Raw genomic sequence first — 14,953 nt, 5'->3', positions numbered from 1 at the left:
AAAGTGCAGTGTGGATGGCAAACAACTCCAAATCTTGAACTTCATTAACATGTGAGAGGGATTGGCCAAATGAAAGAGGCGAGCAAAATGGTAAAGAACAAAGAGCTGGGGTGGGGAGGAGGGACAAATGTCCCACTCCATTTTGCCTGTCTCTCCTCTGTTTGAGTACGTGTAGGCAGGCCATCCTTATAGGCTGGAGCACTCTATTCTGGAAAGCAGTGACTTTGAAAATGATTGGAGGGAATCCTGGTGACACTCAGCTGAACATGAGTTCCCATTGTGATCAGGGTGCTCCTGCTAGCTGCATACATAGGGGACTAGCTAGCAGGAGCACAGAGGCTATTGTAACCTCTTTAATTCGTGCATCCACTACTGGATGCTGATGCTAGACAAATTCAGACTACAGACTAAGCTTTTAGTGGCGGGAGTAATTAAAACATTGGACCAATTTACCAAGGCTTTGGGAGGCTTCCTCATCATTGATCATTTTTAATTTACAGTGGGAGGGTTGGCTTTATTTTGGAGCAGTGTGATGATCTACATTGTTATAGCTCGGACTAGATGAACACAGGAGCCTTGTCTAGCCTTGACTTGGGTGCACCATGTAAGCCCCCCCGCTCTGCGTATGGCCTGAAAGATGCCGGCCAAAGCCTTCCAACCAAAGTAGCTTTTAGCTATCCACTAATATTTCAAGGTTTATATTTTTATTGGAAACACGCTGCTCAAACAAAACACGCTCCCCCCCCCAACCCCTCAGTTCACAGACTCTGATAGAAAATACAGCATGGGAGAGAAAAACCAACCAAAGAAAAAATAAAATTGAAGACAAATCAAGGGTGAACCCAGATGGTTTATTTTTCCTTATCCTCAATCCGAGGGATGCCTTGGTGATCCATAGCAGGCATAGCAAAAGGAAAAATGTCTGGCACTGTCAAGCTCCCTCTCTTCACTGCAGCAATGGGGGTGGGAATCAGATGTGATGCATGATGCATGGGAGCCTTTTCCTTTGCTAATCTGTAAATAAATGTTCAAAAGCAAGTTTCTTTTGCTGAACGGTGCCTAGTGCGCGTAAGAACGTGTTGGCCTTCAAACAAACATAATGTTGTCAGATGTCTCCGATGTTGTCAGGAATGGCGAATCCTAGAATGAGGGCGTTTGAGGTACCATTTGTCTTTAAAATCACGTGCCCACCTTCCCTGGTGGTAGAAATCCACCCAGCATAATTGGCTTTAATGCAGCGGCACTGACTTTCACCAGTGGAGGAGCTGGGGAAAAGAGTCTAGCTAGATGGTAAGATTCAGATCCTCCAGAGTATTTAGGCTCCTAGCATCCATTGAAGTCAGTGGAAGTTAGATGTCTAAATACCGTTGACAATCCGGGCCTCAATTTGTGTACATTGAGCTGGCCAAATTGATATCAAAGTAGCTGCTGTAATTCCTATGGAAGATCTGAGCCCAGGAATGTAACTAGATGCTCTTATAATGCCATTGGCTTTGGTAGGGATCAAACCTGAGACTCTTGAGCTAAGCATGCCTCTTACTAGCTAGCTGGCCAAGCCATTACTAGACGGGGACAGAGTGCCACACCAAGTAAGTAGGAGTTATAGACCCCTACCCCAGAGCAGGGAAGTACATCTTCAACTTCAAAGAGTTCCCAGTTGAATTTCCCACATGGGCCACTACGTGTAATACCATTGTGGATGTCTTGAGCAGAGATCAAAGCCGGAACCTCTGGAGCTAAGCACACATGCCTCCACTGCATGAGCTGAAAGACAAATCTGTCTTCGCTCGCTGAAGTAGGCTTATCAATCTCTAGCTGGCCTAGCTACAAAGAGATGGAGGACATACATTGCTAGCATTGCTTCCCTGACCAAGCAGGAGGGATAATATTTCCCCCTCTTGCCCACCTATTAGCTAAATGCTTCCAGAAAGATTTTAAGCAATTGTCAACCTTCTCAGGACTGATGCCATCAATATCTGATGGGGCTAGGACAAATCTTCCCCCAAGAGCAGAATTAGTCAGATCTGTCTGGTCTTTTTTCCAAGCCCCCTGTGAAGCCCCACCCCTGCTATTCTGTCTGCGATCCTTGCCAACCCATGTCCTTTTGTCTGCCTTTGCCACGCTTCCCACGGGCATGGAACACACTTTCTGAACTGCTCAGCAAAGCCACTGTTCTTTTCTCTTGAAGACTCACTTCCATGATGTCACAGTAACTAACAAGCCCTGTTATTTGAATATTGTATTATCAGAAAGTGGTCAAGTCTCCCATGCACATTCTACGTGTACGGTTGGTTCATCTTGTCTCTACCCTCCCAGCTCTGTTTGTGTGGCCTGTTTAGAATGCGAGCTCTGTACAGGTTTATAGATTTTGAGGCCGGAGGGGACCATTACGATGATCTAGTCTGACCTCCTGCATAACCTAGGCCAAAGACCCTGGTTGAAAAGAGGGATTGTTCCCTTCTTTTTATCGTCTACATGTGGGGGTGCTGCCAAAAGTACTATTGTGTAATAATCTCCAGTGCCTATCAATGGTATCCATCTGCTATGGGGTTCTTTATACCTTCCTCTGAAATATCAGGCTACAGGTAACTCGGACATTGTTCAGATCTGCTACAGGGACTCCTGTGTCCAGGAAAACCATGTTAGAATCCTGTTTCCAGCAATCAGACTTAACAGAGGCTGGGCCTTACATTGTTCTGCTCTCACTGCAGCATAGGACCAAAAAGATTGTCTTTTTTTTTCCCCCTACAGTGACCATGTATCCTGCTCAGCTTTTTTCTTGTGTTTTCTTCGTAATGATTACAGACAACAACAGCAAGGGTTTTAGATTCTATGCAAGCAGCTAGATGTTTGCAGAGGCCAAAGCATCAACCTACTTCTGGAAAGACCTAATGAGCTGAAGTACCTCTCAGATCGCCTAGGGGCACTGTCGGGCTGTATCCAGGCCATGAATGATGGGCCTCAAAGCACCTGAAAGCTTTAAAAGTATGGAGTGGGAAGGGAAATCATAATTGTACAAGGGGATCTTTTATTTCAGGACAGTCAAAAACAAAACAAAAGAAGAGAAAAGAATTCAACAACAGGATATACCTTTGCTCAAGGTTTGTGTTTATCACGACCCTCCATAATTTCCCCCTTTTTATTTTACAATCAGAAATTGCATAGAATTTTGTTTTTCAATCAGAAAATTAAGCTCTTCAAAGTAAACCCCACATTTGTACCAAGCAGAGGGCAAGCTGCTGCTATGGAAGGAAGGATTTTCTCGCTGAAGACCCGGAGTGATTCTCCGTTTGAATCTGACCTCCCTGCCGGAGGTCCTTCGTTCAAGGACACATAGTAGCAAGGAACCCTCCAAGCCAAGATGCCCCGTGGGTCACACATAGGCCCAACTACTGAGCCTGGGGACAGCAGTAAGTGTTCATAGGGAAATGTGCAGTACCTGTGAGCATCTGTTTCTATCATGATACCTACGACTGTACTTTCAGAAGCCTGTGACAATGCAACTGCCCTCTGTTGGAGGGAAAAGGCAGCATTCTTAAGAGAACAATTGGAATCCAACAGCACCTTCTGCTCTCCTGCCAGTTACATCTTCTTCAGTGCTTAATGCTCACCCCACACACTCAATCTCCCAAACAGAAAAAAAAAAAGAAAAGAAAAAAGACACAGAACCCCTGAAATTCCAGGTGTTCCAAGGCCTCTTTGAATTCACTGTGTGTGTTGGTTGGTTTTTGGCATTTTAATTTTTATTTTTAATAACTCCTTGAATAGACTTTCATTTCATCCACTGCTTCCATCTCTTGTTCCTCCCTTCCACATTGCTGCAAAGGAAGGAGCGTTCAGTACCTGAAATCTGGTGTGCTAGAGACTCCAGATCCTGAAGTACCAAAAATAAAATAAAATAGATTACTCCTCCCTTCCCCTCCCCCCACCCCATCAAATAAAAATACCAACTGAGTCTGTGAGATCAGGTCAGATGGCACTAGTGTCCTTCTCTCCTTCCCTAGCATGGGGTAGTTCTGACAATGTTTCTTGCCCCTAGCTGGGGCAGTTCTGGCATATGAATTGCCCTCTGTGTGTGCTGTCCCCACCCCAAACCCAGATTTTTGAGGTGGGGGGAAACTGCTGAAGAAAGGTCACCCAGAGAATCTTCCACCTCGCAGTTCAGAATCCAGGTGGGATGAATGTCCTCTTAGATAGGAGGGGTACCAAAAATCTCTGGCTGAGTCTGGTTCTCTGCCTGAAGGTTTGTCTTGCTCCCGAGGAGCTGGATAACTGCTTTTAATTTAAAAACAAGTCTGACATTATACAAGTCCATGTTCTGTAAAATGGAACATGAGTTTCTTTGTCCACCCCTGCCCCAACGCTACTCAGGTTCGCTGCTGTTGGTGGTTTTCTCCCATTCCAAGCTCTCTTCGCTTCGTGCAGGAGAACCCGGAGCTGGCCGCGCCCGGAGGCCCTGAAACCTCCGACACTCCGGGCACACCCGGATGTGTGTGCAGCCTCTGGCCACCAGGGCGGCTTCTTGTGCAAGTCTTTGCGCCAGCGGGTCTGGCTCACCGCCCCCGCACAGTTTCCCGTTGCTGAGAGTGGCTGTGGTGCGGGGTCGGCGCTCCTCAGCAATAATGGGCCGAGTCCGTATCATCCCCCCTCGCCTTCGCCGAGGGTGGAAACTGTCTCTGCAGAGGATGATACTGCGCAGCTCTGTTACCATCTCCTGGCAGACAGACACCTGGAAGGCACACACAGGCAAGAGGTCAATTTCCAAGACAGTACGCAGATCCCAAAATCTGTACCTCTTCTGAACTGTTTGGGATGCCAAAACTAGAGCATGGGATCTTCAGCTGTTCTCATACTCAGCATCTAACATTGACACTGGTTCTAAATTCTACTAACTGAAATGCCCACTGATTCTGGACCCCAAAATCCACCAAGGCCTGTACATGTTCTACAATAATCTTCAAGTTTGTGTCAAGGATCCTTAACTGTTCTAGACCCCACCAACTACACTTGAGCTATGTCTACACTTCAGGCTTCTTGCGCAAGAACTGTTTTGCGGAAGAGCTCTTGTGCAAAAGGTCTTCCACTAGAGTGCATCCACACTGACATGTGCTTTTGCTCAAGAGCGTCCATGGCAGTGTGGACACTCTCTTGCACAAGGAAGCTCTGATGGCCATTTTAGCCATAGGGGTTTCTTGTGCAAGGAATTCATGTTGCCTGTCTACGCTGCCTTCTTGTGGAAGAGCTCGTGCGCAAGAGGGCTTATTCCTCGTGGGGAGAGGAATAATTCTTCTGGAAGAAGCCCTGTTTTCCGACACTGTACTGTAAATTTACTTGCGTAAGAATGCGTGTGCAGTGTAGACGCTCTGCAAGTTTTTGTGCAAAAACAGTCATTCTTGCGCAAAAAGCCTTCAGTATAGACGTAGCCTTGGAGTTTCCATATATTCTAGACCTCCAACAACCACAACTGGAATTTTTATATCATCTAGATCAGTGGTGCGCAGCCCCAGAGGGTTGTGACCCCCCAAGGGGGTTGCTGATGTCTTCCCAGGGGGTCGCGGTGCTTAGATCCAGCCGGCCAAGGGCTGGGCCCCGAGGCGCGGGAGCCGCAGATCAAAAAAGGTTGTGCACCACTGATCTAGATCATACTAACTGCACATGAGATGCTTGTAAGTCCTAGACTTGGCTGAGTGCAGTGGAAATTTTACATACTCTGTACTTGGAATTCTTGTGTGTCTTAAGTCTCACCGCCTGCAATGTTCCTACCTAGACACATTCCTCACAAACATTAATCTATATACTCCCTTCAACATCAGTGACAGGCCTGAACCTACCTCTGTCTGTTCAGAGTGTCGTAGGCTCCACAAAAATTCCAGCATTGCCATAAAAATTGCTACGATTAAGCCACATATGAGAACCACAAAGATGCCACCAATATTCTCCATTCCCAGACCTGAAATAAAGGAAAGAAAAGAAATAAAGTGGAGAGGAAGAGGCAACAAATGTGGTCGGAACCTCAAAGAAATCTTGACTCTTTTCGTCATCTAATCATCTTTGACCTCATCCACTCAGTACTATGGGCCCTTTGCTAGCTAATCAAAATTAACTAGCTCAGCTGGAATGGTAAATACCAAATTACTTGCAGTGATCTGCCTGCGATCGAGGAATTCTTCTTAGGAATTATGGTTTAGCAAATAACGTCAAACAACAAATACCTCCGAGAGAAGAGTAAAGCGGGTTTTAGACAAACTGAAAGCAGGAAAAGGTTGAAAGATTAATCAGATAAATTATGTCCTAGAAATTATTTACTCAGCTGTTATCATGAAGTCAGTAAATGGACAGGAGAGAGCAGCATTAACAAAGCAAAGAGAAAGAAGAGATGGAAATGAGTATACAGAGAGGGCAGGAACAAGAGCAATTCATTCACATGCAGTAATGCTGATGGAAAATGATTACTATTTACATCTAGAGGACCCAACTGAGATCAGGGCCCCATTGTGTTAGGTGTTGTACAAACACGTAGTAAGATACAGTCCCTGGCCCCAAACATCAGAATCTAAATAGACAAGACAGCCAAAAGGAAAAACAGAGGCACAAGGAAGAGAAGTGACTTAGTGAAGGTCACACATTAATTAGGTCACTGGTGGAACCAGAATCCAGGTTCCCTCAGTCCCTCTCTGGTGGACTATTCACTAAGACCATGCGTCTCATAGCACTGACGCAGCAAAAGGGCATTTCTTCATCTGTCTTAAACGGCACTCAGCCCCAGTGCTCAAGGGGAGCCCCGTACTACCAAAAACTTGCGCCAGGAAATGGCCGATGATGTCTCTTTCTAGGTACTTAATATCAAGGGTCACATTCCCTCCATCTCAGTTACAATAGGACTAAAGTGCAGTAACCCCATTGGCAAGGAATTGCTCTGCATTAACACTGGCATAAGCAAGACTGGAATCTAGAATACTGACTCCACTTACAGCAGGGGCAAATTTGGCTCCAAGGGCCAGATCTCCAGATGGTGTGAACAAGTTAAGCACCATTGAAGTTAATGAAGCCAGAGCTCCAAGTGAAGTAAATCAGGCTAGCTTCACTGATGGCACTCTGGGCCAGGTTCCCAAATGATATAAACTAGTCTGGCTCTATTAAAATCAATGGGCTGGATTCTGAGGTGATGTAAACTGGCTGGTGTAACTCCAGTGGAGTCAATGGGCCAGTCTCCAGATGCAATAGATTGACCTAGCTCCACCAAAGTCCAATGAGGCTCTATCAATTTACATCTCCTTGTAAATTTGGGCAGTCCCAGAAAGCTACTCAGCTTCTCAGCCTTGGACACACTGATCCCTCCCCGCTGCCTTCTTTTCTCCCATCCTTGTAGCAGCTGCGGAATAAGGCCAAAAGGTTCCCCAGCTACAGTTCAGGGGGCCGTGCCATCACTCAGCACGCAGGGTCCCAGAAATGACTTCTTTTAGTAACACTGATTGTGGGGTCACGGGTTGCCTGGACTGTAAATTGCATTAATTCCAATGAAGCATGCGATACCTTGCACTGAGGTGCCTGTGTGTGGCTATTATTCAGCCAGAACACCTGTAAAATCTCCCTCTCCCTTCTGTAACATTAAATCAAAGTGAGAGAATCAATGATTTACTGACCTCATCTCTGCATAGCTTCCCACATAAAAACTCCCCCCAATCCTTGTAATTTGCTGACTTGCTTTGTTTGAAAACTCACAGGATGGCATTTCCCCCTGTTCTCCATCATTCTTTTGGCAGCCCTCTTGGGGTGCTGTCACCCAGTAAATCAGACCTTTGTACAGAGGGATGCTTCTGCTATGACAGCAATTACAAGGCATAAAACATATTCCATAATCACGGCCCCTGCCCAGCTCAAATTCCACTCCCCTCCTCAACTCACAACCCTGAGTCTGCCTTAGCCTCCCATCATCACAACCCAGTATCAGCTCAGACTCCCTTCATCCCCACGTTTAGCTCAAAGACTTCCCCACCCTGACCCTCACATGCTTGGCTCTGTGTTCCTCTGAAGACTTGGTTAGACTATAGCTGGCTTTTCATTTAAAGCAATAATCCCTCCAAGAACCTTTCATTATCTCTGTACAGCCCTTGTGAGTTAGTTATCACTATTTCAATTCCACTGAGGAAACTGAGGCATGGAACAGGGAAGTGACTTGTGCAATGTCATGCAGTGAGTCAGTGGCAGAGCCAGGAACAGAACCCAGGAATCCTAGCTCCCCAGACCCCTTGCTCCACCTATCCCCAAATTGGCCCCTCTTTCTGGTTTTGCCCTTCAGGGTCTGTCTGGAGTTTTCTCTCTGCTGAGCTTGCCGAGCAAAAGGCTCCCTGCACCCCTCCCCTCTTTGGAAGGTAATGCATTTAATAATTTATCAGTTGGTTTTCATCCCTTTGAAGCTCGGCTCTGCATTTGGGATGTCAAGATTAAGCAATTAGCGCTCTCGCAAGTCACTGGGCAGCCGTTTCTGTCCAACAAGGCAATCAGAGACTCTCCTGTAATCCAATACTCCCAGCGAGAGGCCTGGAACTAATGGCTGGAAATAGGAATTATTGTGTGATTTTTAAAAGCGACTTTTAGAGAATTCAAGCTACTTGTGCTGAGTCTGTTTTGCTCACAACTGGGGGCTACTTGCAATGGAACAGAACAGCCCCAAACCAGGAGCAGCATATCTAGACATTCCCCCACTCTCGTACATTTCTTCCACTGACATGGGGGTTCTGGTTAACAGGTGTGAATGGAAACCCTGCTGCCAAACACCCCTATGCTTTGGGGAGGGCATGAAGTACAGGACAGGATGCATTTCCAAATGGCTTCAAGAGACTTATCTGCAGCATTTTTCCAATGCCCATTATTGTAGGATCAGAACATCTCATACACTTTAATGTATTGATCCCCATCGCCCCCCTGTGAGGCTGGAAGGGCTGTTATTCTTGTTTCACAAAAGGGAAACTGAGGCACACAGACTCAGGATTTGTCTACACTTAAAAATTTAAAGCGCAGCTGCTGCAGGGCTTTAAACTGAAAGTGTGGCCAAGGCAGGAGCACTGGGAGAGAGCTCTGTGTAAACCATCTCCACCAGGGGAGTAGATAAGAGAACCAGGAAAGCAGCTGCCAGCACTGTAGCTTGGTTCACACTGGTGCGTCATAGCATTATAACTTGCTGCGCTTGGGGGGGGGGGGCGGTTCTGAAACATAAAATGACAGTGCAGTAAAGTGCCAGTGTAGACTTAGCTTAAGTGACTTGCCCAAGATCACAGAGGAAGTCTGTGGTGGAGCATGGACCTGCACCAAGTCCCCCGTGCTCTAAGCTAGTGATCACTGGATCATCCTTCCTCTGGGAAAAATAAGGGGCTGACCCACAAACCTTGATCCAGGGAGTTTGGGATCCAGTTCCAGATGTCAAACTTCTATAATTTCCAGCAACCAGCATTCTTCCCTATCATCTGCAGTACACAGCAGTGTTTTCTGATAGCAAAGCAGCATATGGAGGAAGTTTCCATGGCAGACAAAGCCCAAGTGTGGTCCATATAGTCATAAGAATGGCCATACTGGGTCTGACCAAAGGTCCATCTAGCCCAGTATCCTGTCTGCTGACAGTGCTAATGCTAGTTGCTCCAGAGACTTGGGACACCATCCCTGCCCATCCTGGCTAATAACCTTTGTTGGCCTTATCCTCCATGAATTTAACTAGCTCCTTTTTGAATCCTGCCTTGTTTGAAGTCAGAGTTATAAACCGGGATGGCTAGGGGGAAACCCTCACAATAGATCTGCCAGGAAAATGAAATGGCAATCACAAGCATACTTGGCTCTGTCTCCAGGCTCATAAGGGTCAAAACGGTGTTCTCTCAGCCAGGGAACCTTTTAACCACACAGAAAGAAGAAGAAGAAGAAGGTTGTTTAAGTTAGGGCAACTGCCAGAAACATAGTGATTGCTTTAAGCTGGCCACAGTTTCTAACATGAGCCAAATGCCATTGCTTTTATGGCAATTTGCATTGCTTTACCTAGAAGGACTTGCACTTCCATTGTAATGCCTTATTAATAAAGTCCCCATTCCCCCTTTCCTGTTCAGAAGGAGCTTTAGATTAGACGTATTAGCCAAAGGTTCAGTGATGAAATTCCATTTTCTCTTAAAAAAGCCCAGGATTTGGATGTGATCCTTTCAGCCATCTAAGCATTACACGGGGAAATAGAACATTCATTAGAAGCTAATTTAGCCTCCATATGCCTCCAATATTTGTCATTTGTTTGTTGCTACTATCTTTGCCCCAGGCAAAAACACACAGCATGCGACTCAGCAGAGCTGTTTGGTTTTCTCCTTGCATTATTAAGGAAGAAATCTCAGGTCAGAAGAATTGCAAAACCAAACCAAGCCTCCCGTGGGTATTGCTTGTGGCTGGTGCGTGAATTCATCCTGCTAGCATCTATAATCATGGGACTGCTGCACATCCTTATGAACAGACTCTGCCTCATGCAGGAGGCACCTGAATCTCGGAGAGTCAGGATTTACCTTTGGCTCTGTGGTCTTCCTCTTTGGGACATTTGCCTCCTTCCCACCACTTTCGCTTCAAGATTTCCAGGCGGTTGTTCTCTTGCAGCTGGAGAATGGCCAGGTCAAACTCATCTCGGAATATGGAGCCTGCAATACCAAGCCAAGTGGGGGAGGGATTAAGATACAGTGTGGGCATCTTTCCTCCCCTCCCACCACGGTCACTGCCTTGGATAGGTGCCTGAACTGGAGAGACAGCCTCCTCCCACTTACAAGCAGCTAGAGGGGAGTTTGGTTCCTCATTCAGCCTTCACCATTGAGACCACCAACAAATCAGTGCCAGCTGGGGACGATGATTCTACACTGTGAGCTAAGTGGGGAACAAAGGTCCACAGCCAGCATAAGGGAGAAACTTTTGGTCACTGCCATGCTGGGCAGGACTCAAATGGGCAGCTGCACATCTCATTCCCATTCCCAAATTGCCTCTCATTGTTGGAACTGTAGCTCTGTTCTGGCCCTCCGTTCCGTATGAAGTGGAGAACAAGAATGGAAGCCTCCCTCTGTCTATTGCAGCAATTAATCTAATGGCCAGGGAACCCAAACCATCACTGGAAGCCAAGCTCAAGCTGCCAGCTCCCAGCTCTCTCTGTCCTCTCCACTAGCAGAGATCCAGAAGATGGACCCTAAGACAGACTGCGCGGAACAGCAGAGTAAATTCAGAGTAACTCAATGAAATTCCACCAGTGTAACAAGTAGCAGTTCTGTGGTTTCACAGGTCACAGCCAGCTAGTTTAAGCCTGAAATTTAGATTTAGCAAATAAAAGGTGTTTTTAAAATAAAACCTAACTGAAATGTTAGAATACACTTAAAAACCAACAAATGGTCTGGTAGCACTTTATAGACTAACAGAACCTGTAGATGGGATCATGAGCTTTCATGGGCACAGCCCACTTCTTCAGATGACTTCTTCAGTCTATAAAGTGCTACCAGACCATTTGTTGTTTTTTAAGTTTATCCTTTACAGACTCACTTGGCTACCCCCTGAAGCTGTTAGAATACAGTTATTCTAGGATTTAAACCTTCCTCCACAATAGTAACAATCAAAGACCACACTCAGCAGTGTGTAGGAGAACCAGAAAGGAAGCTAATAATGATATTACTTCATTATTGCTAATTCCAAGTATTCAAAATCATGAAGCAGGCACTCTCTACCCCCAAATCATGAGACTGGCCTAAGAATCAAGAGATCTTTATAAATAACAAATGGGGGCATCCCTTTTCATTTGTCAGCAGGAGTTGGAATCTTTAAGGTTCACATCTCAGGCTCAGCTCTTTAACCAAGAGGGCTTAAAACATTTTCATCTTCCAAAAATTGAAAGCTGAGAGTCTCTGCTAATAATCTGAATCCAGACTAAGACTTTCAGTAACACCCCAGACTGTGACAACATTCTTTGTGTTCTCAGCATTATTATTTTACAGTTGAGCATTGGTGCTAGAACAGTGGTGGGCAATCTGCAGTCCACCGGGGTTTTGTGTGCGACTTCTAAGGCATTTTGTTTACCAGTGTCCACGTGCAAGGTTGCCAGATTCTGCTGGTTTCTGTCCATATAGGATTTTTTTTCCTACCAATATTACTAAAGTGACATGCACGTAAAGCAAGGGCATGTGAAGTTAGGTGCATACTGATTGCACACAACATTGGCTGTGAGAGCCACGTACTCCCTCAGCATCCAATCAAAGCGCAGCTACAGTTTAATTGGCGCACACATGAGGGAGGGTCACTCATGTGGCCCACTCCACTAGCCTAGGTTGCTCAGTGCTGGACTAGAAGCAGGAAGTGAAACCAAGAAATCTAGTTCCACTTTGTGCTACGTGAAGGGCAAAACAGCAAACTACAAGCAGAAATGCAGCAAAAGATAACGGCATATTTTAAAAATCTTTCATTTTATATAATCTGTGGGGATGCAGCTGAACCATTAAAATACATTTGATTTTTCCTCTGGATAGTGTCTTTTTAAAGGCAAAGCGACACATGGCAGATCTGTGAAAAATGACATCGCTCCTAGAGCCGTTTCAGCCTTTTAAATGCTTTGATCCTCTGCAGAGAGCGGAGAATAGCTATAATTTTTCTTCACCGCCTACCGACTGGCATGCCAATCCCGTAGCCCTTGGTGTCCAGAAGGCCCCCGACCTGCGTGAGGTTGCAATTGCGCTGGCGGTAATACTCGTTCATGGTGGACTCCAGCAGGAAAGCATAGTTGGAATTCAGCACCCTCGCGATCCCTTCCTCTGTGCTCTTCACGAACACGCTTGGCTGCTTGGAGTACATGTAATTCCACATTCGCTGGTAAGTCTGGTAACGGGAATTCTGCAAGAAAGAGAAAGGAAGAGGAGCTGTCGCAAGGAACTTGATAGGTTAGGTCCTAAATTACAGTGTATTGAAATATAAGGGTGAGATTTTTGCAAGGTGCTTAAGGGGGTCAGATGCCCAATTCCCTTAGGCTCCTTAGAAGCTCCCAGCGTAAAAACATTTTTAAAAGTTAAAAAACATGAAAAATATGTTTCCACAATGACATTTAAAGAACTAAATCCAGTGGGAAATGTTTTTGGTTGGTTGATTTGCTTTTAAAACCAACACTTCCGCACAACAATTGCAACCCAAATGTTGCTGCACTGAACTACTGCGTGAGAATGAAAATTGTAAAGGCCCCAACACTCTAGGCCACAAAGTTTGGGTCTGGAACCAAATTTTCTTGGTGTCTGAGGTTGTTTGGATGTGGGGTTTTGGTGCAGTTCATTGACTTCAGTAAGCTTTGAATCCAGCTCCATATTTGGAACAGGAATAAAATTCAATCTGAATTTTCCTCAAAGTTTACAATTGTTAGAATCTAGGGGTTTGATTCCAGTTCTGTGTTTGAAACAAAAGTGAAACTGACGAGGCTAATCTCTACTGCCTGAGCTGAGTGAAGGGGGAAAATTGCATAGAGATTGAAATTAAATTGAAGTTAAAATGTACTCAGATTTAGCATTTCTAAGGCAGGTCTATATTACAACTGGAAGTCACCTTAAGGTACGCATAGATAATGTAGCTGGAGTTGACATACCTTAAGCCGAATTTCGGTGGTGTCTACACAGTGGGAGATCGATGGGAGAAACACTCCCATCAACTTCCCTTATGCCTAGTGACTGCAGACAGTACTGCGGTTGACAGGGGTGCTCTCAGCATTTTATTTAGTGGGTCTTTACTGGACCTGATAACTTGACTGCCAGAAGATTGACCACCACAGCATCGATCTTTGCGGCAGTGAAGACATGCTCTAAGTAATTAATTATTATTATTATTTAGTGTAAGGGGCTCTGTTGCCCTGCATCTTGTGCAATCACTTATACCAATGCAAAGTGATTGCAAATGGGGTAAAATGCACCATTCTGATTTATTTTCTACTCAGTTTACACTGGTGTAAACGACTGTGCAAGATGCAATGGAGGCTCAAGCCAGTGATTTGTAACTTGCAATGTCCCTGAAGAGAACAGGACTAACTAAATGCATTAGGCACAGCTTTTTATTCACTCACGCTCTGTTCAATTAGTGTTAGACACAGCTTTCTGCTTAAACGGCCCTTTTCCAAACCTCTTGGGTCTGCAAAATTGGGCTAGAAAGATCAGACTCACTCATGAGATTTCGAGGGCTTCTTGCTTCAATTCAAACCGAAAATAAAGTGAGAAAAGCGCTCTCCTCTTGGCATTTCAGCATTTAATAAATAAATAATCCTAGTACAGCTTTTTTTGTGTTCAGAGCACTGTGCAAAAGATTAACCCACTCTTTCCCACGCTGGACAGTGCAGGGAAATGCCCAGAACTCTACGCTGGGCTCAATGGTGTGAAAACCTTTGCAAGTGCTTGATTTGCCCCGTAGCAGACTAAGACCATGCACCAACCCAGACATCTGTTTGTGCAAATCAGCACTGGCCAACACCTCTGTGCTGATACAAACTGAGGCTGGCAATTGCAGAAGTTAGGGCTGCCTTACGACACAAACACTCATGAAAAATGGGCTCAAAATACTTAGCTGTCAGAGTATTATCAAGTGGGTCTGGCATCTGGCTATGAACAACTTTACTACATACTTTCTGGTATTCTTCGATCCAGCTGATCTGAATATGTGCAGTTATACATTCGCCTGGGTGTCCTGCAAAAATATCCCACCGCTCTAGCCATCTAGCTCCCAAGGAGAGTTTCCATTGCTTTGCTAGGAAGTGCCTCCTTTAAATTCTACCTCTTAGCTTTCCCTCACTTATCTCAATTCTGGCACAATCTAGTTCCAACTCTTATCCCTGAGCAACTTGATCCATATCCTCAAAAGCAGGATCTAGGCCTTTGTGCCCAAACCTGAGGATATTTCCCCTTAGATTCAGTCTGTTCACTCATCAGAAGGTTAGGCTGAA

At 45.4% G+C, this 14,953-nt stretch overlaps 1 protein-coding gene and 1 long non-coding RNA gene across 2 annotated transcripts in view; one reads left to right on the top strand and one right to left on the bottom strand.

The window, feature by feature from the left end:
• The window catches only part of LOC112547518 (uncharacterized), a 78,680-nt gene that overhangs the window by 14,427 nt on the left and 49,300 nt on the right, over positions 1-14,953 (top strand). The window lies entirely within an intron of this gene.
• Positions 3,576-14,953, bottom strand: part of GRIK4 (glutamate ionotropic receptor kainate type subunit 4) — a 368,975-nt gene continuing 357,597 nt past the window's right edge. Inside the window, exons 17-20 of the mRNA XM_075909747.2 lie at positions 12,651-12,876; positions 10,530-10,658; positions 5,832-5,950; positions 3,576-4,729 (exon numbers count right to left, since the gene is read on the bottom strand). Coding sequence (XP_075765862.1) covers positions 4,364-4,729; positions 5,832-5,950; positions 10,530-10,658; positions 12,651-12,876 — 840 coding nt within the window. The 3' untranslated portion in view covers positions 3,576-4,363. The remainder of the gene's footprint in view (positions 4,730-5,831; positions 5,951-10,529; positions 10,659-12,650; positions 12,877-14,953) is intronic.

Source organism: Pelodiscus sinensis, chromosome 25 (assembly GCF_052426305.1).
Source record: "Pelodiscus sinensis isolate ZL-2025 chromosome 25, ASM5242630v1, whole genome shotgun sequence".
Lineage (NCBI taxonomy): Eukaryota > Metazoa > Chordata > Testudines > Trionychidae > Pelodiscus > Pelodiscus sinensis.
This window is presented reverse-complemented; position numbering and strand designations above follow the sequence as displayed.